General features: G+C 47.6%; 2 protein-coding genes across 3 annotated transcripts; one reads left to right on the top strand and one right to left on the bottom strand.

Annotated features, from left to right (window-relative positions):
• Positions 1-401: 401 nt before the first annotated feature.
• LOC147822219 (interferon lambda-2-like) lies at positions 402-1,834 on the bottom strand. Its single transcript, XM_087197481.1, has 6 exons — positions 1,825-1,834; positions 1,546-1,727; positions 1,168-1,245; positions 764-907; positions 583-669; positions 402-500 (listed from the first exon to the last, which is right to left on the bottom strand). The coding sequence occupies exons 1-6, from the start codon at positions 1,832-1,834 to the stop codon at positions 402-404; spliced, it is 600 nt and encodes a 199-aa protein (XP_087053607.1).
• Positions 1,835-2,165: 331 nt separating this feature from the next.
• Positions 2,166-6,559, top strand: LOC147822220 (uncharacterized). Of its 2 annotated transcripts, none has more exons than XR_015445934.1 (4): positions 2,166-2,210; positions 3,362-4,706; positions 5,947-6,197; positions 6,376-6,559. XR_015445934.1 is itself a non-coding variant. In XM_087197482.1 (4 exons), the coding sequence occupies exons 2-4, from the start codon at positions 4,101-4,103 to the stop codon at positions 6,446-6,448; spliced, it is 744 nt and encodes a 247-aa protein (XP_087053608.1). In that variant the 5' UTR covers positions 2,166-2,210; positions 3,362-4,100; the 3' UTR covers positions 6,449-6,559. The 2 variants fall into 2 exon arrangements, 1 of the variants encoding a protein (XP_087053608.1); XM_087197482.1 differs by having other exon boundaries at positions 5,947-6,028; positions 6,393-6,559.
• Positions 6,560-27,544: the final 20,985 nt, after the last annotated feature.

A 27,544-nucleotide genomic window follows, 5' to 3' on the forward strand; every position in this document is an offset into this window, starting at 1 on the left:
GAAGGGCGCCAGGGCTGGGAGGGCCACATGGGCCCTAGGCTGTTATGGGCCCAAACAGAGGAAGTCACACCGACCTGTACAAAGGGTCAGGATACAAGGTGCTCTTCTTCATTGTTCATTTGCACAATGTTTATTTTATTTTGGGGGGTTTTTTGGTACTGGGGATCGAACTCAGGTCCTTGCGCTTGCGCAGCAGGCAGTGAAACCACTGAGCTAAATCCCCGGCCCATGCACAATGTTTAAAAAGGTAGAAAAATAAACATTTAATTGGATGTGAGTTGGAGAATCCAACACACAAATAAATACATCAATAGTGGCTGGGTGGGAATAAGTTAAGGCAAGTGGTTGAGGCAGAAATGACACGAAGGCTTCCATGGCAGGTTGCAGGGCAGGCCGGGGGCTCAGGCACACAGGTCTGGCCTGGCCACACATCTCAGGTCCCGGGTGAGCAGGCGGAAGAGGTTGAAGGTGACAGAGGCCTGGAGGCAGCCAGGGGACTCCTGTGGGGACACAGAGAGGGCTCAGGGGCTGCCCACGGCCTGGTCCCCTGATGCCCGAGACATGGACCTCCTGGTCCCTCACCTTCTTGGTGGCCTGGTTGAGCCGCTGCAGCCATCGGGACAGGAGGTGGCTGTGGGGCCTGGGGGCTGCTGTGGGCTGAGCCGGGACCTGGGGGGCAGAGAGGGCACTGTGAGCTGGGGCTGGCACACAGGGAGGGGCGGGGTTCAGAGCCCAGGAGGTGCACAGCGGCCTGAGAACTCACACAGGCCCGGAGCTGGGAGTGGATGTGACGCAGCGTGCGGAGGGGCTGCTCCAGGACGTCCTCCAGGGCTGGGTCCCTCACGGAGCCCAGCACCTCCAGTGTCAGGGCGAGCTCAGCATGCAGGGCCACCACGCGCTCCCACACCTAGCAAGGACATGGGCACGGGTGAGGGTCCTTGGGAGAGAGAACAGAGGAGGGCAACAGGAGAGGAAGACAGAGAGGTTTAGAGGACGGGGACAGGTCAGCAGACAAGTGAGACTGGGGGAGGAGGGAGTGGGACCCAGCACCATGGTCAGGTTGGGGAACAGGTGATGGAGCCCCAGGGTTGGGCAGGGCAGGGCAGGACAAGGAGAAGGTGAGGGCAACAGATAGGAGGCAATTGGCTGGGCCTGATCCCCACTCACCTGCAGCCGCCGCAGGTCCCAGGCCCTGGGGAAGAGGCGCGAGCTGCACCTGGAGTCCTTCAGCAGGAGCCGCTCTTCCTGCACAGCAAGGGCACAGGTGACCTACCCAGGAGGGCGAGGCGGGGCCAGTGCAGTGGGCTTGGTGGATGGTTCATGTAGGAAGGTGGCGGGTTCCATCCCAGGGGATGGCAGAGGGGCCTCCCCTGCAGGAGTCACAGGCAGCCAGATGCAGTAAGAGCAGGACAAGGGGCACAGCAGTCAGGGCGGAGGTGCGCCCAGCTCAGGGAGGTTGAGGTCCACTTCCTGTCCATTTGGGGTGGTGACACACACAGGGAGGGCTGGAGTGCAGCTCACAGAGGGGGAGCAGGGGAGACTCACAAAGGCATCCTTGGCTGACTTGAAAGCCTGTAGCTCTAGTGGGGACAGAGACTTGAACTGGGCCACGTGGCAGTGCCTCGCATCTGAGGAGACACTGAGGGCACTGGAGACAGGAACTGCCCCTGTCCTGGTGAGCACCATGGCCATCAGCAGCAGCAACAGCACGCAACCTCCAGCGGGGTCTGTGTCACAGAGGGACAGCAAGGAAGGTGACGTCGGGAGCCCAGGGCTGAAGGGCCATGGGGAGGGGACCCTCATGGACCAGGCTGTGCTTCTCACCTGGCTTCATCCTGCTCTCCCTTCTCTGTCGCAGGTGGAGACCCAATGTGCACTGGAGGCTGCCAGCTCTGGTGTCTACCTCAGCCGTTCTTGGAGCCTTGAGCCTCAGTCTCCCGTGTGGATCTCGGCCTGCTGCTCTGTGACAAGGTGTCTCTCGGTGTCCAGCTGTGTCCACAGTGTCACTGCTGCCTCAGTCCCATGGTGCTGCTTTTATCCTGGACTGAGGGACAGTCCCTGGTGATGTGTGAAAAGTGAAGACAGAAAAAGAGCCTTACACTGCCGCTAGGGGAGCCCCAGCTGGGAAACCCAGAGGGGGCGGGGCTCTAGTCAGGTGAGCAGGTAAAGGAAAGAGAAAGTGCCCCGGACTCAGGGCAGCTGGACTGCAGGTGGGATCTGAAAGGAATGCTGGAATCTGGGGCAGGGGCTCTGCGAGGGGTGGGACCTAGCATGTTGGGGCTCAGGAGGCCTGGAGTGCAGAGAGGGACAGAGGACTGGCCTTGTGCAGGGCGTCCCTTGGGGTGGGGGCTACCTCAGGCCTAGAGCTTGGGTGTGGGCCTGGGAGGGGCCACCAGAAGGGGCTGCAAGGTGGGGAAAGTCAGAAGCAGAAGCCCCAAGAGAGAGGCACGGCTGCCCACCCTTCCCCTCCCACCTTGCTCCTGAGAGGGGTGGTGGGAGGTGGCTGAGCCCCCAGAGCTTCCTTTGCTGTCCATGCTGAGAGGGACCCAGGAGTAGGAGGCTCTGCGGAGGAGCTGAAGTGAGGACAAGGACCTCGGTGACCCAGGCTGATTTGTGCCTAATGCATGCCACAAGGCTTCAGCAGCTCCAACCTTGTGGCAGACGCCATTGAAGCCCTCAGGAGAGAGCAGCAGGAAAACAAAAGAAATCTGCACAGTGGTGCAGTGGAGAGTTTTACCAGGCAAAGTTGGTGGAGCCTCACCGGGCTCTTTGTATCCTGTCTAGGGAAGTAGAATGAAGCAAGGGGAGCAAGACAGCTGGAAGGAATTTGCATTGGGTAGAGTGCTATGGAGAGGGTATCTGCACCTATCATGGTGGTGCAGGCCTCAGATTCCAGCACTCTGGGAGCCTGAGGCAGGAACATTTGACGTGTGAGCCTGATCTGGGTAACTTCCCAATTTAGGGAGACCCTGTGTCAAAACAAAACGCTCCCCGCAAGGAAAACTGAGCCATGTTTTCTCTCACATTTGTGGAGGCCTCAAGTCCAAGCCCAGCATCTGGAGCCTGAAATCCAGGTGTGAGCAGGTCCCACACACAGGGGTTGAAGGGAGCCACCTACCTTGCCTCTCCCACCCTAGAACCTGCCACGCCCTTCCCTGAGGGTGTCTTCACTCCATCTTCAGGCCCCTCCTGGCCCCTTCTCCCCATCACACTCTGGCTGAGGTCGTGTCCCCCTCTGCCTCCGTGTATAAGGACCCCTGAAATGGCACTGGGCTCACCTTGGAGACCCAGGAAAACCTCCCTGGCATCATCCTTGGCTGAATCACATGATCAAACCTTTTTTTTTTTTTTTGCAAATAAGGGAATATTTCCACCATCCTCATTCCTGGAGCGCTTTGGAGGGCCATTTTGCAGTCTCCCACAACAATGTCCACCCCAAGGATCACTCAAGTATGGAGCACATTTCCACCACACCAAACTGACGATGGGCTGCATCTGCCATGGGAGGCAGGACGATGGACCCTGGGGTGTGCCATGCCCCGACAAATTGTTCCGTCGGGGTCTGAAGACACGAGGAGTGGAAGGACAGGACCCTGAAGGTGCTGGATCAAAGGTCGGCAGAGACGAGGTGGTTGCATTACTCTGAAGGTTACAGGCCCACAGGTATCCAAGCTGGGGCCTTAAAAGCAAACTTATTTATTATCTCACAGTTCTGGGGCTGGAAGCCGAGAGTCAAGGCATCGTTGGAGCTGTCTCCCTCTGAAACCAGGAGCAGAGATTCTGTCCTCGGCTCTTCCCAGCATCTGGTGACTTGTGGGGCCTTCAGAGCCTCTTGACCCATAGCTGAAGCTGCACACTCTGCCCGTGGTCTCCCCACGTGCGGCTTTCCCTATCTGGGAAGGACTCTGGGCAGGCTGAACTAGGGCCCCCCCGGATGGCCTCAACCCTGACTGCGTCTGTGAAGACTGAGTCCCCTGAGGGCACATTCCCCGCTAGGGGGCTGGGACCTCCACACGTCTTTGCTTCAGTGTTGGGGGGGACATAACGCACTCATGACTGTGGGAAGGGAGAGTTGATCGAGGTGGGAATACTCTCCCATCATGGAGGATGGCAACCCCAGCGAGGACCCGCGCAGATGGGCTCGCGTGCACAGAAACCATGAGAGCCTGTACAGCCTGGGCCCAAAACAGCAGGAGATTGCTGGGAAGCCGCTCAGAGGACGGGGAAGCCTGGGCTCATGCATGACCTGGGGCTGGACACCTCGGCTACATGGACCATGGAGAAGCTGGAAGACTAATTGTGTATCCAGAGAAAGGAAGAGTGGGCCAGGAGAGTGGGTCATCCGGACGCTGCAGCTCGGCTCCCTGCGTGGGCCGGGGCTGAAGGCCCAGGATGCTGGTGTGAGCTGGACTCCGGACAGCAATGGGCCCCAGGAGCTGGAGAGAGGAGAGGCAAGGTGCAAACATAAGTTCCGTAAGCAGTGGAGGCAAATGCCAGCAGGGAACAGTGCGATAGCCTCGGCCACCGGTGAGCCTGACCTACACACAGCAGTGGAGACCGAGAGAAGAGCAGGGAGCTCCAGACATGAGGGGCAGGGCAGCGAGAAGCCGTGTCTGCATCCCATACCGAGGAATCCAGGCCGCCTGGTCCAGGGTGAGGCCGGGTGCCAGCAAGAGTCCCGGCCGCCCTCGAAGCCTCCACACCTGGTCAGTTTTCCCTCCCATATCACAGGATAACCGGGGTCCCTAGGAGAAATGAACCCAAGATGTCACAGCAAGTGTGTCCCCTAGTGGTCCTCAGCCCTTCCCTAAACAGGCCCATGACCAGGTCGCTGTAGCTGCTAGCTCGTACTGGCTCATGAGCAAAGGAGCCTGAACCGCACACCCCGCCCAATAGCCAGACGTGCAGGGCTATGGACACTGGACATGTGACAGCATGCATCTGCCCTAAGGCTTTATGGAGTTGGTGAAAAGGAATCCACACGAACAAACACGAGGCACTCGAGGGCCTCTTCCTCACTGTTTAGTTGCAGAAGGTTTTCATTGAATTGGATATGAATTTGAGACATCAACACACAAATTACAGAAGTAGTGTCTGGGTGGGAATAAGTTAAGGCAAGTGGTTGAGGCAGAAATGACACGAAGGCTTCCATGGCAGGTTGCAGGGCAGGCTGAGGGCTCAGGCACACAGGTCTGGCCTGGCCAAACATCTCAGGTCCCGGGTGAGCAGGAAGAAGAGGTTGGAGATGACAGAGGCCTGGAGGCAGCCAGGGGACTCCTGTGGGGACACAGAGAGGGCTCAGGGGCTGCCCACGGCCTGGTCCCCTGATGCCCCAGACATGGACCTCCTGGTCCCTCACCTTCTTGGTGGCCTGGTTGAGCCGCTGCAGCCATCGGGACAGGCGGTGGCTGCAGGGCCTGTGGGCTGCTTTGGGCTGAGCTGGGACCTGGGGGCAGAGAGGGCACTGTGAGCTGGGGCTGGCACACAGGGAGGGGCGGGGTTCAGAGCCCAGGAGGTGCACAGCGGCCCGAGAACTCACACAGGCCCGGAGCTGGGCGTGGATGTGACGCAGAGTGTGAATCGGCTGCTTCACGATGCCCCACAGGGCCTGGTCTGTCACCGAGGCCAAGACCTTCAGTGTCAGGGAGAGCTCAGCCTGCAGGGCCATGGGGCGCTCCCACACCTGTCAAGGACATGGGCACAGGGAGGGATCCTCGAGACAGAGAACAGAGGAGAGGAGGACACAGGGGACTGGGAGAAGGGAACGGGTCGGGCCACAAGTGAAAAACCACATAAGGGGCCAGGATGGGGAAGAATTGATAGAAACCTGTGCAGAGGGACGGAGAGGGACACAGGAGAAGGCCAGTGGGCCAAATACAAGGCCGATGTCTGGGCCCGACTGAGCGCTGGCTGGGCCTGATCTCCACTCACTTGAAGCTTCCCCAGGTCCCAGGCCCTGAAGAAGAGCCCCGAGTTGCAGGTGGAGTCCTTCAGCAGGCGCCGCTCTTCCTAGACAACAAGGACACAGGTTAGCTCCCCAGGAGGGTGTGGGGACAGTGCGGTGGGGTTGGAGGATGGTTCATGTACCAAGGTGGCAGGTTTGATTCTAGGGGATGGCTGAGCCACCTCCACTGCCGAGGACATAGTTGACCCAGTGCACTAAGAGCACGAGAAGGTGCACAGGAGTCAGAATGGAGGTGAGCCTACCACACGGAGGGTGGAGGTTAAACCTGTCTGGCGAAGTTTGAGCTTAGCCAGCACAGGGAGGTCAAGGTTCCCCTCTTAGACCTGATAACACATGGGGGGCGGGATGGAGTGCAGCTCACAGAAGGGGCAGAGGGGAGACTCACCAATGCTTCCTTGGCTGTCTTGAAGGCCTGCCTCTCTTCTAGGGACAGAGATTGCAACTGGGCCACGTGGCAGCCCCTTGCATCCGGGGAGACACTGAGGGGTCTGGGGACAGGAACTTCCCCTGACCTGGTCTGTACAGTGCACAGCAGCAGCAGCAGCAGCAGCACGCAACCTCCAGCGGGGTCTGTGTCACAGAGGGACAGCAAGGAAGGTGACGTCGGGAGCCCAGGGCTGAAGGGCCATGGGGAGGGGACCCTCATGGACCAGGCTGTGCTTCTCACCTGGCTTCATCCTGCTCTCCCTTCTCTGTCGCAGGTGGAGACCCAATGTGCACTGGAGGCTGCCAGCTCTGGTGTCTACCTCAGCCGTTCTTGGAGCCTTGAGCCTCAGTCTCCCGTGTGGATCTCGGCCTGCTCCTCTGTGACAAGGTGTCTCTCGGTGTCCAGCTGTGTCCACAATGCCTCTCCTGCCTCAGTCCCATGGTGCTCCTTTTATCCTAGACTGAGGGACAGTCCCAGGTGATGTGTGTAAACTTAAGACTCAGCCTGACGTATTCACTGGCCACTAGCTGTGCCCCGGGCTGGAGAAGCCCAGAGGGGGCAGTGCGATGACCAGGTGAGCAGGAGGAAGGGAGAAGACTGCCCAGGGAATCAGATTCACCTGGCTGGAAGCGAGTTCAGTGAGGAACCCTCAGCACTGAGGCAGTTTCAGCACATAGGGAAGGATTGGGACAGCTAGGTCTGGGATGCAGAGCTGGATAGGGGCCTGAAGTGCAAGATGGCATAGGCAGGGAGGGAGGAAGGTGCCCCCCAGAGCCCACCTGTTTCCTGAGAATCAGAACCTTCCCAGAGGGCTGGGTGGGGTGGGAATGCGGCCCAGAAAGTAGGCTGCCTTGGGAGGGGCTGAAGGGGGAAAACCCAAGATTGAGAGTGAGAGTCTGTCCACCCTTCCCATCTGCCCCTGAGAGGACTCCTGGGGAGGTGGCCCATCCACCACAGATCTCCCTTAATTGTCTAAGACACTGAGGACCCAGGAGAATGAGGCTCTGCTCTGGAATTGCAGTCACACCAAGGGTCTCAATGAACCAGGCTAATTTGCAACTAAGGTCTTCATCATTTAACAAGGAGTTTTCAGCTCCAGCCTCATGGCATATAGTGTACGCGGTAATGGGATAGAGCTTTGTAGGGAGCGAATCCTGAAGCCATTGTTCTTGGAGCTTCCCACTCCAACTCTCTTCTTTTCCCCACTGATAATGTCTGGGAGGGACGCACACTTTCAGTCTCTTGGAGCTCTGATTCCTAAAAATATTTCCTAAGGAAGGGCGGGATCGGCCCACCTCACTGTCCAGTGCATTGTCCAGCCTCTTTCCAAGGCAGGGCCTCAATGCTGGTTGTAGGAGCCTTTGCACCATTGTGGTTGTGCAGTGTCACAGGCTGCAAGTCACACTCACACCTCCTCCGTGTGTGTGTGTGCACGCGCACGTGTGTTGCTGGTGACTTTCACAGGCCTTGCGCATTCTCAGTGTGTGCTTTACCACTGCGCTCCTCCTCCCACCCTGTTCCTCTTAGAGGGCAAGTTCACTTAAGGAAGAACTCGGGCTCTGGAGCAAAAGAAGAGCAGATTTCATCCTAGTTCTGACCTGCGGGACCTTGGGGCCTTGGGAGCTAGGTGTGCAGTGAGCTCCAGAGATTGCCACCCACATGTTTGGATGCAAAGGAACAATACAATGGCCCATTTATGCAGGAGGGAGGAGAGCACCCTCGTCTCATTGAGGAGGATAGTGAGGCTCTGGGAGAAGCCACTTGCACAGTTACACTCTGATCAATGACATCACCGATTTGCCAGCCGGGCCCTTTTTGTTGTAGAGTGCACCTCAAAATGATTCTAGGGAAAACAACCAGGACAAACGAGACAGTGTTCAATCGCTGTAATAAATTAACACCAGCAGGCAGAAGAGGAAATGCCCACGGGATTTTCACAAGTGCGAGCAACACACGTGTAACAGTATCCACAGATGACAGCAACGGAAGGCTCTTTCGGCCTTGCACTACCACGGCCCGTAGGAAGGCCAGGTGTCGTGGTGCTCGCCTGTAGCGCCAGCACTCGGGGGAGGCTGAGGCAAGAGGATTGCCGTGAGTTCCAGGCCAGCCTGAACTACACAGGGAGACCCTGCCCCACACCAAAAAGAAAAGAAAGTCAGAACCAAGGAAATGGGCGCCTCTGCTGGAGACCCAAAGCGACAGCTTCACAGAATCTCAGAGGAGTACGGGACAGTTCACATCGCGGCTTGGGACCAGCAGCTGAGGGGCGAGATTCCCGGTAATCCCAGAAGCTGGGACTGATCTTCACGAGGCGGAGTCAGCCACGGTTGCGCCCAGAGCTCCAGTCGCTTTCTCCACGCGCATCCTGGCCCAGCTTCGCGCAACTCAGCCCAGGCAAGCAGCGCTGCTTCCCTGGCACTGAGGTCTCTGGTTCTGGAAAAGTTCGCGTGCTTCCTGTGTCCAGCGCAGGTGCACGGAGGTCTGGCCAATGGTGACAGAGAGTCTCTCGCGCCTCAGTGTCCATTGGCTGAGCGACACGCCCATCCCGTGAGCTGCAGCCAATTGCTGTAGTGGAGTGTGTGAGTCCTGGGGAGCCCGACAGCTGTCAGATGCAGGGCCCAGAGGTCGCCACCAGCCTGCGGTCCCGCGTGAGCAGGCGCAGGAGGTTGAAGAAGACAGTGGTTTCGTGGCAGCGAGGCGAGTCCTGGAACACGGGCAGGAGGCCGAGTCAGGCTTCGCCTGGCCCAGAAACTGCCCTCCGGTGTTCGAGCCCCGTGCTCTGTCCCATCCCGCCCCCTCCCCCGGGGTGTCCTGCTGCCCGAGCCTGTGCCCCGGCATGGCACTCAGCGCCCTTGGCAGCTTGGGTCGCCTCCTTCGCGGTCGGTCGCGGGGACCTCCTCCAGGAGCCTGGCCGGATCAGCTGCAGCTGGAGGGGGGATCCGGATCAAGGAGGAGTCCAAGGCCGCAGCGTCCCGCCCAGGGCGGCCCCCCGCCCAAACCCGGCTCTCTGCGGCCCGGAGGACAGGAGTCTGGCGCGGCCGGGTTCCTGCCTTGGGCGCTCAGATGCGCCAGGCGCGCGGGCCCCGGGGGCCTCAGCGGCCAGGGCACGGTTTCACTCACGCAGGCCTCCACGTCCCCGCCCGCGGCCGCCAGCAGCTCGAGGGTCGGGCCGGTGCCCGGGAAGCGCTCGGGGCTGCGCAGGCTGCTCAGCACCGCCTGGGCGTCCGCGATGCTCCGGGCCACGCGGCGGAGGCCAGCGCAGGACTGTGGGACCCGACAGCAGTTAGCTGGCTGGCTGGCGCCGGCCCGCCCCTCCCACCGGGCGCGGCCTCACCGAGGGCCGCGGCGGATCCTTCGGAGCGCGCACCGAGTAGTTGCGCGGCCTCCAGCTCGGCCTCTCTTCCTCCTGTGGCACAAGCGCGGGTGAGGCGGGGGCTCCTCCCGGGGCCCTGGGGCGGCCTCCAGCCCTGCCCGGACGAGCCCCGATGGCCGCCGACCGTCTTGCGCGCTGTCTGCGCCAGCGCCTCTGGGAAGGCGCGAGCTGGCGCTGACCTGCACCCTGCCATCCTTGGGCCAAACCCTGCGCCCCAACACGGAGCTGGGTCCCCTGCGGGGCCCTCTCCTCCCTGGCACACAGCCGGCTTCGTGCTTCTAAAGGGACACAGAACTCGGGAGCCCGAGATAGGAGCTGTGCCTTCCGGGCCGAGGACACAGTGTCCCTCAGTACAGGGCCCCGTGTCTCCAAAGCTGGCGGGTCCGGGCTGGGCTCGCCGTGCCAGGGGGGCGGGGGCTCACTCACATAGCTGTCCCTCAGCGCCTTGACTGCTGCCAGTGCCCTGGGCTCCAGGGAGTGGTAGTGTGACAGCAGGCAGTGCCTGGGAGCCACCATGCCTCGGTCTTCAGCCACCCTGAGGTTCTCAGCCATGACCAGCATGCACATGACCCACAGCCCTGCGGCCACTGCGGCCACTGCGGCTCTGCCACTGGGCTGCATCTCTGTTCCTTCAGGCAGCAAGGAAGTCAGGGAGTCAGGGACAGGGCCTGTCCGGGTCAGTGCCGCTTCTCCTTCCTCTCCCAGAGGACTGATGCTTGGGTGCACAGGGACATGGCTCCCCACGGTCCGGGCTACCCGCTTTCCTCCAGCTACTTCCCCCACTGCTCACCTGCGGTGGCCCCTGGGTGAGTCGCGCTGCCACGGGGCCTGGCCTCCACCGTCCCCGAGGAGGTGTGCAGAGTGCTGTCCACCTTGGGCAGTGGTACCCGCCCCAGCCATGGTGGCTTTTATGGGCCTGAATGAGAAAACAGTGTGCAACCGGGCTTCCCTGTCCTGGGGATTGCCCTTTCCAAACGTCCGCGCTGGCCCCAGGCTCTGTGGTATGTGGGCCAGGGAGTGAGGACTTTACCTGAGCGGTCCTGTGCCAGGGTTGGCTTGGACCTAGGCTTCAGCTCCCAAGTCGGTTTCTTTCCTCTCGAATGTCTCACCTCTCTCTCTGCCTCTAACTGTTTTGTCATTTCTTTTGTCCCACAGTCATACCCACCATTCTTTTGGGGTTCATTGTTTCCCATGCTCTGTTCTAAGTAACTGATGTATACGTATCATCTCTTTTCAATCTCAACAACCTCACAAAACCGACATTCTATGTTCACTCCACTCTACACTTGGGACGTGGTGGCCCTGTATCCCAAAGGTCTTTCCCAAACTACACAGCTATCAAGCAGCAAAGGTGCTCTTCGAACCTACACACTGTCCAGCTTCAAGGCTGGTTCTTTCATGTCATTATCACCCAGAAGCTTCTAATGCATTTTCTCCTCATTTCTCCGTCTTCCTTTCATTCCATCTCTCTTTATTCCTTCTGTTTAAGCCTTCCTTTGTGCCTCCTTGTCTCTCTTCCTGACCTCATCTCTGCCCCTACATTTTTCTTTTGGTACCACGATGGAACTCAGGGGTGTTCTGCCACTGAGGTACATTTCAGCCCCTCGAGATGGGTTCTTGCTAAGTTGTCCAGGTGGCCTGGGAACTTACAGTCTTCCTGCCACAGCCTCCCTTAGTGCTGGCATCATAGGCGTGAGCCGCTGTGCCCAGCTCATCTCCACCTCTTCGTGACTCCGTCCTTGTCTGTGCTTTCCTTTCACCAACAAACATACCAGTCGAGGTCTCTCCATCTGTCTCAATCTGTCACTGTGTTTTAATTTAAAAATAACATACACTACTTCTTTTTTGTGATACAATTAGCAGTGGATGTTCATTGAATAAAGTTTGAAAAACACAGAAAAACATAAAGAAAGCAACCGAAATGTCACCCTCTTTCTCATCTTCCATCACCTGGAACACTTTTCCAATAGGTAGGAATGTTCCATATATTTGTACATTTGTTTTCTGATTACCAAAGTAACACTCATAAATATTCCATCAATACAAAAACATACAAGTTGGAACAACTGTGCTAGACATTTTTTACCAAACTCACCCGACTGACTTTGTAAAGAGATTATAATTGCTAAATTACAACATGATCTTTATTTAAGGCCTATTAAATTAGCTCCCTAAAAGGGGCCCCTAACTACCACCTTCCCTACACTGACCCTTCTCAGCTCGAAGCAGTCAGATGAAACCTGCGCCTCTTCTCCCCTACCTGCAGTTGGGATAGCCCTTTAAAAAGGAACTTATTAGAGATAGCTACACCAGTTAAATGCATTAGTGGTCCTTATAACCCATAAGGACAAGCCATTGTTGGGTGTACTCACTTTTCCCAAAAAATACACTTAGATAAACAAAAAAGGAGGATCCTTTTTTGGATCAGGAGCCATTCTGCATAATTTTGGGGAAAAAAATCATTTCACAATTAAATTATGATTAGGGCTGTAGGAGACCTAGTCTTCTCACCTGCGGGCTGGCTATGGCATGCAGAAACATAACTCTGTTTTGCCTCCTGTCACAGCTGAGGCCTCAATGGTCCCATGAAACTACGATGCTCAAGGGCAAGAGTACGTCAGCTGAAGACATCCTGGTTCTTTGAGAACTGAGTGGTAATACAGAAAGAGAAAGGTTTCACCTGGGGAGGGACAAGCTCCTTGTCAATTTAACTCATCCCACCCACCTGTTTACTCATCTCACTGTCCTAATCAACTTAAGCCCTTCATCCACCTAAGATCCTCATCAGCACAAGCTCCTCATTGCCATAGGATTACTGTCACCCTTCCAGGCATCTGATACCTCCTCTGATTATAAGATCCTTGTCAATTTAGGATTATCACCGCCCTCTGAGTCATCTGATACTCCCTTGCTTATTGTATGAACCCAATAAATAGTGGCAAGTTCAGAGTATGTCTTTGTCTTTGCCTACTCTGAGGTACTGACATCCCGGCCCCACATATACTTGAAATTTAAAACAAACAAACAAACAAACACAAGTTGGAAAGTTAAAGTAAGTTTTAAATCCTACTTCCTGGAAGTAGCTCTATTTTTAACAATTTGTAACTATCTCTCTTCTTCTTTCCTTTTCCCTGAGCAATTTCACCCAAATTGGAACCATACTGTATACAGTTTGGTAGCCTGCTTTTTATGCCTTATCATTATTTCTCATTTGCATTTCTTCACGTCTTTAATTTTAGTGTATCAGTTAGGACCCAGCAGCAAACAGATGGCCTAATCAATTTGGGATAATTTGAGGTGGAGTTGAAACTAGGAGCATTTCCAAAAGGATTGGATATCGAAGGGAAATGACAAGAGCTAGTGTAAGGTCCTGGGGTCAGTTTAGGGGAGGGATTACACACAATAGGTGTCAAAGGCCAGCTTCTTGGGCCCAAAGGAGGATGGAGGAGGAGAGCCATGGAAGACACTGCATGCACCACCACTCCAGCTTCCAGGCCTAACAGGATTTCTTTCTAACCAACCACCTATTTGTGGCATTGATGCTTCCTCCAGTGTTTAAAGTCTTTGTTCTCAGTGGGAAAGTGAGAAAGACGAGTTCTGCCCCCTCCCCACCACCATTTTCTTAATAGCATCTTTCTCAAGACAGATTTAAATTTTTTTTTTCTTGTGTGGATCATGCTTTTAGTATTGCATCTAGAAAGTCATCAACAGACACAAGGTTACCTAGATTTTCCCGTGTTGTCACCTAGGAATGTTCTGGTTTTGGATTTTACATTTGGGTCTAAGATATATGCTGAATTTATTTTTGTGAAATAAAAATAAATTCTTTTGCATGTAACATCTAGGTGTCCCAGCACCATTTGTTGGGGGGAAAAACTAACCTTTATTATTTTGCTTTTGCTCCTTTCTCAAAGACTGATGGGGGCCAGGGATTTACCTCGGTGGTGCCACCACCTGCCTCACAAGAGCAAGGTCCCAAGTTCGATCCCCAGTACCAAAAAAAAAAAAAAAAGACTGATGGACCATATTTGTGTGTGTCTACTCCTGAGTTCTCTATTCTATTCTGTAGCTCATTTGTCTATCCTTTTACCAGTACCACAGTGTTTTGATTACTATAGCTTTATAGTAGGTCTGGAAGTTGGGTGGAGTCTGTCCTCTAGCTTTGGTCTTCTCCTTTAATAGGTGCTTGCTTTGCTATGTCTTTTAAATTTCTATATAAATTGTCAGTTTATCAACATCCACAAAATAACACGCTGGAATTGTTTTTCAGTGTTGGGAATTGAACCTAAGGTCTCAAGCATGCTAGGCAATCTGAGATTTTTGATTGGATTGTATTGAATCGATCAAATAAATTGAGAAGAATTAACATCTTAACAATATTTATTCTTCCTACCTATGGACATGGAATATTTCTCAATTTTTAGATGTTTTTATTTCTTTCATCAGAATTTTGTAGCTTTCCCAATGTAGCTCTTTTATGCTTGTTTTATTAGACTTATACCTAAGTATTTCATTTGGGGGAGTGGTAATGCAAGTGGCTCTTTCTTTCTTTCTTTCTTTCTGTGCTGGGGTTGAACTTGACTTGATAAACAATGCTCTACCACTGAGCTATACCTCCAGCCCCATACATGGTGTTTTTAATAGCAAATTCCAATTGTGTATTGCTATTGTACAAGAAAACAATTGGCATTTACATATTAACCTTGAATCTTGAAACTTTGCTATATCACCTATTGGTTCTGACTCTTTCTGTGTGTGTGTGTGTGTGTGTGTGTGTGTGTGTGTGTGTGTGTGTGGAACCCAGGGCCTTGAGCAAGCTAGGTGAGGGATCTGCAACTGAGTTAGATTTCAAGCCCCAGAATCATATATTTAAATGCATACTACCAAACACACAGGAATAAGAAGGAAATTAATTAAAGTGAAACACAATTACTGAAACAAAAAAACTTTGTGCTATTGTACTGTAAGTACCTCTTTATTTTTAAATGGAGAAGCTATTTCATCTCTTTAAAAAATTTTATTCTTATTAGTACATATTTGTAGTATATAATGGTTACTTTCATTGTGGGGAATTGGTACATGTCCATAACACATCTTCATTCTCTTTATATCCCCTTCCCCTCCCCTGCTCCAACTCTTGGTCCTCCTCTCATTGGCAGATCTATCTCCCTGAGAAAAAGAATTAAGGTAATAAGCAGCAAAATATAGCAATAGATCTAAAAGCTACTATACTTTTGAAGTGGTAATGAGTATAAACGATATTTCAAGATAAGAGCTACTTCTGTAGTTTGTATGAAAATATGTGTGGATTCTTTCAATGACAAAGACACAGGTTCCAAAACTGTTGTAGTTTGTTGCTGAGTAGGTTTGTATGTGTGGAGGTGGGGATGAAATCCAGGGCCTCACACATACAAGGCAAGCACTCTACCACTGAGCCACATCTCCAGGTCCTATTGCCTACATTCATAATGGAAAGAAATGCCAAACTTCAGGTAAAGGTCGGTGAAGATAATGATGCAGCTCTCTCCCCATGCAAAGTTTGCTTCCCCTGGATCCTAGCAGGGAAAGGTATCATAAACCTCAGATCCAGCTAGACCTGCAGCAGATAGATAGAATGAGGAGGATCCATGTGTACTGACATGAAAAACTCTTTGAGATGTATGTAGTGCAAAAACAAAATTGCTGAGCAATACAGATCGTGTGACACTACTTCTGTTTAACAGTACTCACACATGGAACAACAATACAATGGAGGAAATTGTCTTTTCAATGAATGGTTTTGGAGCAACTTGCCCTACAGGGTCAAAAAATGAACTCTGAATTAACCTCATACTTAATATAAAAATTATCTCAAAAGTTACAAACCTTTTAGAAACAATCATGACAAAACATTTGAGATCTGCATTAAGCAAAGGTCTGGAATTTATGGCAAGGGCTCAATCCATAAAAGGAAAAAAGTGATAAAATGGACTTGATCAAAAGTATTTGCTCTGCTGCACAGGCACACAAGAAACAGCCAGTGGTATGCCCAGATTCCGTCAGTAAGTGCACACAGATCCCAGCAAGAAGCTCACATGGACTAGAGCTGAGTGGATACAAGCAGGTCCCAGCCAGGGCCCTGCCCAGACACCAGCAGCTTGGGCCCAAAGGCCCTCCTGGAAAAGAGCTACAAAGGCAGGCAAGCAACAACCAGACCACCCAGATACAATTGGAATTGGTACAGTGGTGAGCAGCAGAGTAAAGGCCTCTTAGTGGCTTGCTGAGAATTTAAGATCACTGGACAAGCAAAAAGTCATCTCAACAAAAGCACAGCAGGCTGCATCTGTTGAAATGAGAAGACACGTGAACAAGTCTCAAAACCAGACTTCAGGATCACCTAAGGCAACCCCAAAGGGCCACAAGATGGAACACTCTGATACTCAACCACCTGGACTCCCTGAACTGGTAACCAAAGAGGATCTGGGAAAAATGAAATCAGAAATGATTTCTCAGTTAACAACAGAGATTGTCTCCATAGTGCAAGAAATGATTAATAACTCTAGCACAGACACAGATTAAAAAACAAATAGAGGAGCAGAGGAACATGATGGAACCAAACATAGGAAACAAATGGAATCCATAAAACAGATGCAAACAGATATCCAGGAGTTTAAAAACTCCATTGATAGTTTACACAGCAGAATGAGCCAATGTGAGGACAGAATATCAGCTATAGAAGACAGGATTACAATTAGTAACCAGGAAAAGAAAAATTTCTTAAAAATAGTAAAGAACCATGAGAAATCAATCCAATAGCTGCTAGACGATGCAAAGAAGAATAACATAAGACTGATTGGAGTCAATGAAGAAACAGGAGAGAGTAGAAACAACATAAAAAAAAAACTGTTCACAGAAGTAATGGCAGAAAACTTCCCAAGCAAGGGAAAAGAACTTGACACACAGATAAGTGAGGCTTATACGACTCCAACTAGCTGTGATCAAAAAAAATCTACACCTAGGCATATAATAGTTAAGATTCCTGAAACCAAACAGAAGAACAAAATTCTACAAAGTCAGAAAAAAATAAACAAATCAGATACAAAATAAAGCCCATCAGAAAGATTTCTCAACACAAACCCTCATGGCAAGAAGAGCCTAGAGTGATGTATTTCAAGCCCTAAAGGAAAACAACCTCCAACCCAGATTGATGTACTCTGCAAAACTATCTTTCAAATTTGATGGACAAATAAGATACTTTCATGACAAAGAGCACCTGAGGAACTTCACGAATACCAAACCAGCACTCCAAAAGTTTTTAAACAATATCCTAGGAAAAGACAATGAGGATCACAACCCCAGGAAGCCCAGCAGAATGAATCCATCAGGCAAGACAAGAAATTAAATGCAAAGGGGGAGAATCCAACAAAAAGAAAGTCATGACAAGGTTAAGTCAATACATATCAGTTATAACCATCAATGTTAATGGTCTCTATTCACCAATCAAAAAAAATAGACTGGCAGAATGGGTCAAGAAGCAAGATCCAACAATAAGCTGCATACAAGAAATACTTAATTCAAAAAGAAACTCATAGATTGAAAGTTAAAGGGTAGAAAACAATACACCTTGTGAGAGAAACCTGAAAAAAAGGAGGAGTAGCTATCCTCTTTGCAGATCAAATGGATTTCAAACCAACACTAATTAAAAGAGACAAGGACATTGCATCCTTATAAAGGGAAAAATCCAAGAGGAAGAGATGACAATCATAAATATATATGCACCAAATACTAGTGCACCCAATTATATAAAACAAATATTAACAGATATGAAAAATCAAATAAGCAGTAATACAATAGTAGTGGGGGACCTCAATAACCCACTGTCACAAAGAGATAGATCAACTAGAGAAAAAATAAACAAGAAAATACTAGAACGCAATCAAACTCTTGAACAAATGGACTTAACAAATATTTACAGAGTGTTCCACCCCACAAAATCAAAATACACATTCTTTTCATCTGCACACAGGTCATTCTCCAACATAGACCACATATTTGCTCATGTAACATGTTTAAGTAAGTGCAAAGGAATTGAAGTTATCACCTGTATATTATCAGACCATAGTGTGATGAAATTGAAGATCAATAGCAAAAGAAACTGCAAGAATTTTATAAACACATGGAAATTGAACAACACACTTCTGAATAACCAATGGGTCACAGAGGAAATTAAAGAAGAAATTAAACAGTTCCTACAATTAAATGACAATGTCAATACAACATATCGGAATCTATGGGACACAATGAAAGCAGTCTTACGAGGGAAATTCATAGCAGTGGATATTCATATTAGGAATACAGACCAAGGTCAAATAAACAACCTGATGCTGAACCTCAAGCTTCTAGAAAAAGAAGAGCAGGACAAACCCAAAGCTCATACAAGGACAGAAATTATAAAGATCAGAGCAGAAATCAATGCAATGAAGACTAAGAAAATGATACAAAAAATCAACAAAGCAAAGAGTTGGTTCTTCAAAAGAATACACAAAATTGACAAACCCTTACCCAACCTTATCAAAAAAAGGAAGAAAAGACCCAAACCATGCAATTAGGAATGAAAAGGGTGAAATTACAACAGATCCAGCAGAAATCCAGACAATCATCAAAACCTACTTTGAGAAACTATACACCAATAAGATGGGAAACATAGAAGAAATGGACAGATTTCTAGATATATATGAATTACCAAAGTTGAACGAAGAAGACCTAAAAATTCTAAAGGACCTAATATCAATCAGTGAAATTGATAACGTAATTAAAAACTTACCAACAAAGAAAAGCCTGGGTCCCAATGGCTTCACTGCTGAATTCTACAAGAATTTAGAGAAGATCTATTGCCACTACTGTTTAAACTGTTCAATGAAATTGAAAGGGAAGCAGTACTCCCGAATTCATTCCTGGAAGCAAGCATCACCTTGATCCCAAAAGCAAAGAAAGACCCAACTGAAAAAGAGAACCATAGGCCAATCTCACTGATAAAAATGGATGCAAATATCCTTAATAAGATACTGGCAAAGAGAATACAGAAGATCATCAAGAAGATCATACACCTAGACCAAGTGGGGTTCATCCCAGGGATGCAGGATGGTTTGACATATGCAAATCAATTAATGTAATACATTATATCAATAGGGCCAAGGACAAAAACCATATGATCATCTCAATAGACACAGAAAAAGCATTTGACAAAATTCAACATGCATTTATGACAAAAATCCTACAAAAAATTGGAATAGATGATCTCTATCTCAACCTGATAAAAGCCATCTATGAAAAACCAACAGCCAATATCATACTAAATGGTCAAAAACTGAAATCCTTCACACTAAAATCAGGAACCAGACAAGAATGTCTACTACCACCACTCTTTTTCAATATAGTTTTGGAAACATTAGCCACAGCAATTAGACAAGAGAAAGAAATAAAAGGAATAAAGATAGGAAATGAAGAAGTTAAATTGTCATTATTTGCAGATGACATGATACTGTATATAGAAGACCCCAAGAACTCCACCAAAAGTCTTCTAGACTTAATAACCAAATTCAGTAGAGTAGCTGGATACAAGGCCAATGCACAAAAATCAATAGCTTTCCTGTACGCGAACAACAGACGCACTTAAAAAGGAACTGGAGAAACAACTCCTTTCACAATAGCATCCAAAAAAATGAAATACCTAGGAATCAACCTAATAAAAGAAATCAAAGATCTCTACTCTGAAAACTATAGCACTCTGAAAAAAGAGATCAAAGAGGATATCAGAAAATGGAAAGACATCCCTTGGTCCTGGGTAGGAAGAACCAATATAGTGAAAATGGCTATATTTCCAAAACTGCTATATAGATTCAATGCAATCCCAATTGAAATTTCAACATTATACTTCACAGACCTTTACAAAACATTCCAAAAATTTATTTGGAACAAGAGATACCTAAAATAGCAAAAGCAACTCTAGGCAACAAAGACAAGGTAGGGGGTATCACAATCCCCAACTTGAAACTATACTACAAAGCTACTGTGATAAAAATAGCATGGTATTGGCAAAAAAACAGACCCAAGGATCAGTGGAACTGATTAGAAGATGCAGAAACACCTCCAGACACACTCAGCCACCTCATCTTTGACAAAGGAGCCAAACACCCTCACTGGAGGAAAAATAACCTCTTTAATAAATGGTGCTGGAAAAATTGGCTTTCAACTTGCCAAAGATTAAAACTAGACCTATATCTCTCACCATACACTAAACTAAAATCAAAATGGATTAAAGATCTAAATATTAAAACAGCAACACTAAACTGGCTGGGAGAGAGGTTAGGTAGAACTCTTGAACATATTGACGTAGGAAAAGATTTCATGAACAAAACCGCAGTTGCACGTGAACTAGCACAAAGAATCAACAAGTGGGATCTCTTGTTACTAAAAAGCTTCTGCACAGCAAAGGAAACCACCAACAGCATGTAGAGATAACTCACAGTGTGGGAAAAAAATTTTACCAGCTGTTCCTCAGACAAAAGTCTACTATTTATATATATAAAGAACTTCAAAAAATCAGACCTCCCAAATTTAAAGACCCAATCCAAAAATGGGCACCTGAAATGAACAGACATTTCTCAGACAAATAAGTAGAAATAGCAAATAAACGGATGAAAGAATGTTCAACATCACTGTTCATTTGAGAGATGCAAATGAAAACAATGCTGAGATTCCACCTCACCCCAGAAAGAACGACTGCTATCATGAAATCAACCAATAACAAATGCTGGTGGGGCTGTGGGGGAAAAGGAACCCTTCTCCATTGTTGGTGGAGTTGGTGCAACCACTGTGGAAATCAGTATGGAGATACTTCAAAGAACTAGGACTGGAAGTCCCATTTGATGCAGCTATTCCCCTGCTGTGTATCTTCCCCAAAGAATTCAAAGAATCATACCACAGCGATATATGTGCACCCATGTTCATTGCAGCACAGTTTGTAATAGCTAAAGCTTGGAAACAGCCCATTTTCCCATCAGCTGGAGACTGGATAAAGAAAATGTGGTGTTTTTTTTTTTTATAAAATGGAGTACTACTCAGCCATAAAGAATGAGAAATTAGAGACATTTAAAGTTAAATGGATGCACATTGAGGCAATACTCTTAAGTGAAATAACTAGGACACACATGTGTAAATACCTAATAGTTTCTCTGGTGTGAGAAACTGAAAGTGTAAATAAGGACCTAAAGTAATGAAATAATGTGAAAGAGGAAGAAAAGGTCCAAAGGGGAAGGGGAAGTGGGAGGGGTAGGAGAAAGGAAAGAAGGGATTGGAATTACTATGAGAAAATGAAAAAATGGAAACAAAGTCTTTGTAAATAGGGAGGGATGGAGGGGTTGAAGGGAGGGCAGGGGAGGGGGAAAAATAAGAACCAAGATAGATTATGTAAAGGTGCAAATTTCCAATGATGAATGTCATTATATTGTATACCTAAAATGTACCAATAAAATTAATTAAAAAGATATTTGCTCTGTGAAAGACCATGGTAAAAGGATGGAAAGGTGAGCTCCAGACTGGAGAAAATGATCTGCAGCTGACCTATCTGGCAAGGGACTAGTACCTAGCATAGGTAAAGCACTCTCAAAAGTCAACAGTAAAAATGCCAACAATTCAATGAGAAAATAGAAGACCTAGAGAGACATTTCACCAAAAAAGATACATAAATGGCAAATAAGCACATAAAATGTGTTGAACACTATTAACCATTAGAGGAATGCATATTAAAACCACAATGGGACATCATTACATACCTATCAAAATAGCTAAAATAAAAACCAGTGATAACACCAGATGTTGGTGAGGAAACAAGGAAACAAGGAAACTGGGTCACTCTTACATTGCTAGTGGGAAAGGGTGCGGCTACTCTGCCAAACAGTGTGGTCCTTTCTGCAGAGACTGACCTTGCAATTACCATATGACCCAGTAACTGCACTCCTGCACATTGATCTCATTAAATGAAGAATCATGTTCTCACAAAACCTTATATATAAATGTTTGTTTATTTGTAATAGCCCGAAACTGGAAATAACCCATATTCTTCAACAGGTGAGTGGTTAAACAAACTGGTACATCCATACCACAGAATGCTACTCATTAACAAAAATTAGTCAATTCATATACACATCTGTCTGCCCTAGAGGATTGTGTGGAGTTTTTGCCCCCACTTAAAACAAAATGTTATACACTGGATGTTTCCATTTATACAACATTCTTTAAATGACAAAATTATAGAAATGAAGAGCAGATTAGTGGTTGCCAATGGTTACAGAAAAGATGGGCTAGGAGGACAGTGGATGTGACTATTAAAAACAGTACAAGAGTGGGCTGGGGATTTAGCTCAGTGGTGCCACTGGCTGCCTCTCAAACACAAGGTCTTGTGTTCGATCCCTGGTACCCCAAAAATAAAAATAAATAAATAAAAATAGAAAACAATACAAGAGATCTATGTAGCAAAAAGGGAATGGCCTGTATCTTGTCTGTATTGACATTGGCCAATATCCTAAATAATTTGGCACCCTTCTTTTTTGTACTGGTATTAAACATAGGGCCTTCACATTGGGCTATATCCCTACCCATTTTTTACTTGGAAGCAGGGTCTCACTGTCATTAAGTTCCCCAGGTTGAGCTTGAATTTACAATCCTCCTGCCGCAGCTTCCTAAAGTGCTGGGATTACAAGTATGCACCATCACACCCAGATGAGTTTTGTAAGAAATTACCACTGGGAGAAACTGGGTAAAAGATGTACAGCATCAGGGCCGGGAATTTAGCTCAGTGGCACCACACCCACCTCACAAGTGCAAGGTCCTGAGTTCGATCCCTGGTACCACACACACACAAAAAGATACACAGCATCTCTTTGTATTATTTCTTATAATTGCATTTGAATCTAAAGTTATGTAAAAATAAAATGTTTAATCAAAGCAATCACCCAAACCTCACAAGTGCAAGGTCCTGAGTTCAACCCCTGGTACCAAACAAAACAAAATAAAAACAAACAAAAAAATCACCCAAATATATATTCTTAGAGCTTTGTAATGTATCTATGTGGATGAACAGCTAGGCAAGGATGTGTCTTCCATTAACCATGGGCTATCTTGGGGGAAAGCATGAAAATTGAGGCAATGATCACAGAAATATTTATAATTTCTTATAAAGAGAATGAATTCTACTTGAGAAACTGAAAACTAAGATATCAAACTCATATATGAAGGCAGTGCCAGCTCATTGCTTCTTCAATTGCTGGCAGGACAGAATTTCTAAGAGCTTTCTAAGAGGTAGAGGTAGTACATCTGACCCCTAGGTTTGCTGGTAATGGCTGAGTGAAGGATGGTCGTCGCCCCCCCGCTTTGATTTGCCTCTGCCAGGCTGAAGCCAGAGGTGTTGACAGGTGATTGAGGGTGGGTGGGAAGGCAGGGCTGGGGTACTTATTTTCTATTTGCCTGGTTCCCTCCCAGCAAGGCTGCGGCTGGGGAGTGGGCTATTCCTCTACTTACAGCTATTCTTTCTGTTTCCCCTGTTGCTAGTCCCTGTGTGTGCCACCAGCCCTTGTTGGTTCCTTTAACCCTCAACACTTTTCCCATGGTTAAACTTTTGAGTAGGCCATTTGCTTCTTGTAGATTTCATTTTCCCTTAGAGTTATTTTAATTGAAATTTTTATTTAGATGATTGAAGATTTGGGTGCTGTTATAAGAAATAATACATAGAGATCCTGTGCACCCTTTACCCTGATGGTGATTTGGATTTGACTTGACTCGTTTGCTGGGGACCTGGTGGCCAGGTACAGTAGGGATTGGATTGGGAGGGCTTTAACTTCGTCCAGTGGATCAGTCCATTGATGAGATCATATTTTGATCGCTGGGAGGTAACGGGAACTGGAGGTGGGCCTAGTTGAAGGCGTGGGTCAGAGGGCTGTGACCTTGGGGATGTATCTGGCCTCCAGCCCCTTCTTTGCCTCTTTCCCCCATCCCTGCCTTGAGCTGAGCAGCTTTGCTCCACCATGACTTCTGTCCTGATGTCCTGCCTCACCGTGGGAGCCCAGAAGCCAAAGGACCCAGCACTGAAACTTCTGAAACTGTGAGCCAAAGTAGATCTTTCCTCTTCTAAGTTGTTTTTCTTAGCTATTTGATCACAATGATTAAAAACAAAAAAAAAAGAACTGGGGCCAGGGATTTAGCTCAATGGCACCGTGCCTGCCTTGCAAGCACAAGGTCCTGAGTTTGATTCCTGATACCAGAAAAGAGCTAATACATTCAGTTTCTGCCAATGATAGCTTCTTGCAAATTACTGTGTACAATATCACAACTAAGATATCACCATTGATACATTTCATCCATCTTACTCAGCCCATTCTACCCCTATTCAGTGTGTGTGTGTGAACGTGCACGTGCATGTGTTGCTTTATACAATTTTGTCATGTGTTTAGGTCCATGCATGCACCATCACAATCGACATAGAACAATTTCATTCCCACAAGGACTCCCGGGGTTGCCTTTCAACAAACATACTGCCTTCCTCCCTCTACACCCACCATGTCCCCTTGCAACAACTAGTCCATTCCCCACTTGTAAGATTTTGTCATTTCAAGATATTACATAAGTAGAGTCAAGCAGTATGCAGTCTTTTGAGGTGGGCTTTTCTCGTTTAGCACAGTTGCCTGAATATTATGCAGGTTGCTTCATGTATCAATGGTTCATTTTCATTTCACAGTATTTATGTGTTGGAATTTGTTTAAACATTCACGTATCTGGGCTTTCTATTTTCAAAAATTACAAATAAAGCTATTATGAACATTTAAATAGCAAATAACTATGCTATTGCATAGACATTAGTTTTCATTTCTCTGGAATAAATGTTCAGGTGTACGATTGTTGAGCTGACTAGGAGTTCCACAATTTTTGTTGTTGTTGTTTTGTTTTTGCTTGGTTTTTTGAGACAGGTCATACATTGTATAGTTCAGGCTGGCCTTGAACTCACTATGTAGCTCAGGGTGACCTTGAACTTGAGGTTCTCCTGCCTTAGTCTCTGGACTACTGGGATCACAGGTGTGCACTACCATGCCTGGCCCATGGTTTGTTTTATAACCAGCTATTATTAGCCAGCTGCACCATTTCCCCCTTCTTACCAGCAACATTTGAATGACCTAGTTTCTAGATCTTTTTTTTTTTGGCCCTGGGGATCCATCTAGGGTCCTTGCACTTGCACAGCAGGTGGCAAAACCACTGAGCTAAATTCCCAATCCTAGATTTTTTTGTTTTGTTTTGTTTTGTTTTGTGACAGGGTCTCACTATATAGTCTAGGGTGGCCTCAAACTCATGATGATTCTCCTGCCTCAGCCTCCCAAGGCGAACGCCACCATCCCCAGCATTCTAGATCGTTTTGGGGGGAGTTACTTGTGCTTTCAAGGCAGGCAGCAGAACAGCTGAGCTAAATCCCCAGACCCTTAGATCATTTTTGAGTTATACTAACAAATATGTTTTCCAGAGTTTGTTGTTGTTGTTGTTGTTATAATTGTTGCTTAAACTCCAGAGTAGGGGTGTCAAACAGTGGGTAAAAGAATCCTTTCTATTGGGATGGTATTAAATGTAATTTTTGTTTGTTTGTTTTTTAGTTTTTTGAGACAGGGTCTCACTATTAGTTCAGGCTAGCCTTGAACTCACTATGTAGCCTAGGGTGGCCTTGAACTCAAGACGATCCTCCTGCCTCAGCCTCTCAAGTGCTGGGATTACAGTTGTGTGCCACCACACCTGGCTTGTAATTTTTTTTTTTTTGTACCAGAGATCGAACTCGGGACCTTGCGCTTGCGAGGCAGGCGCTGGAACCACTGAGCTAAATCCCCGGCCCCCGGCTTGTAATTTTTTAAACATATATAACTTGAACTCAATGACCGACATTGTGGTGCCAAGTTGGATCACTGATTGTCAACAGTTCTCATCTGGTAATTATAGCCCTCCATTAGTCCAGCAATTACTAATTTTACTTCTAATTCTGTAGTATTTGAAGATACATGATTTTATTTCAGCCCTATGCTGTACATCACTTGTGACTTTTTGGTGGAAAATAAACAAAAAATCAACTCATGCTGGCTTGAACAATGGAGGATTTATGGGCTTACAAAACTGAGAAGTTCAGAGTTAGAAGTGAGGCTTCAGCTTTGATTTAAGCTTTGGTTTAAACATCCTGAATCTTTGAGTTTGTCTAAAAAACAAAGAAACAAACAAAAAATCTTTGTGATCTCCCTCCAGCTGATGAGAAAGCTGTTTATATTTGTCATTCCAGGATGGGTGGTAGCAGATCCTCAGGCTTTAGGCTTCATTTTTCTCCAGGAGGAAGAATGTAGCATCTTCCCCCTAAGATATTGTGGACTGAGGTTCATTCTAGTTACCTTGGCTTAGGCCACATGAACACCAAAAACCCAGTCACTGTGGCCAGCGAGACAAACTGAGGTAATGGTTGCAGCTTGGTCAAGTACCCTGTTTGAGGTATGTGGAATTAAATCATCTTTCCAAAGTTATTTTTGTTCCCAAATGAAATATATGATGCTAGAAAGGGTGGATGAGGTAAAAGAAACTGGAAGGTGTGCTTTGCTGGTGCGTTGTGGGACCTCTTCAAATGTTTGAGTAAAATTGCTCTCCTGGATTTTTAGAGTTTTTACATTTCAGATATTGTAATGTTTCTTCAAACCTCTTTACCTATGAATAAGGAAAATGTGCACTGAAAAGTCATAAAATAATTTTGTCACATTAATGTAGGGAAAGATACACAACCCTGAACAAGTCACAATTTGCATGTAATATCAGTATTTGTTAATGAATTTAATTATGGTTAAAAGCAGTCCCATCTAGAGAGGTTGGCTAATTTGCTTAAAACATATTTAAGCTATAAGAGACAGATGAGCGAAGAGACACAAGACTTTTGCTAATAATAACCCAAGCAGGCTGAGATCAAATCTCCACATCACATCTACCAAGTGCATGAGTTAGGGCAGAATTTGGAGCCTCTCTAAGCCTCAGTGTCTGAATCTGTAAAGTGCCAGCCAATAGGACAACTGACCTCACAGTGCTGCTGAGGAGAAAACCACAGGGTACAGGGAGAGAGTCTGCACAGGAGCCTTGCACACAGGAAGAGCATAGGGCATATTAGCTATAGTTGAAAACAAAGTCCATGGTTCTAATTTTTTTTTCTTTGGTACCAGGGATCAAACTTGGGTCCTTGTGCTTGTGCAGCAGGCAGCGAAACCACTGAGCTAAATCCCCGGCCCCATGGTTCTAATTTTTAACAGTGAATTAACAATACTTTTATAATTGGTAAAGAAATAAATACTGGGCCAGAGTGTAGCTCAGTGGCAGAGCACTTGCCTCTCATGCCAGACCCAGAGGTCCTTAGTTAGATTTCTAGAGCAATAAAAAAATAAATAGGAAATTCAGTAAGTGCTCGCCTAAGACACGGATAAAGAAAAAGCACAGAGAAGAGAAAGGGGAATATTAAGGTGGAGAAAGAAAAATACAAACACAGGGGCAGATGGACAGAATGCAACTGAAGGGAAAGGAAGATGAAATATTGCTCTGAAAACAGGCAGTGTGGCTGTCCCAAGTACTTGTGCAGAACAATGCCTACAGTGCTGGTGCCCTCAAAGACAAAGAAAGGTGTGTCTGCACTTCATTCCCAGAGTGCAGAAGAACCAAAAACTGTCACAGGAAACAAACGTTCAAAGATCAG

This window comes from Heterocephalus glaber, unplaced genomic scaffold, assembly GCF_053883595.1.
Source record: "Heterocephalus glaber isolate CG9 unplaced genomic scaffold, H.glaber_assembly_v1.0 deba00001670, whole genome shotgun sequence".
Taxonomy (NCBI): Eukaryota; Metazoa; Chordata; class Mammalia; order Rodentia; family Bathyergidae; genus Heterocephalus; species Heterocephalus glaber.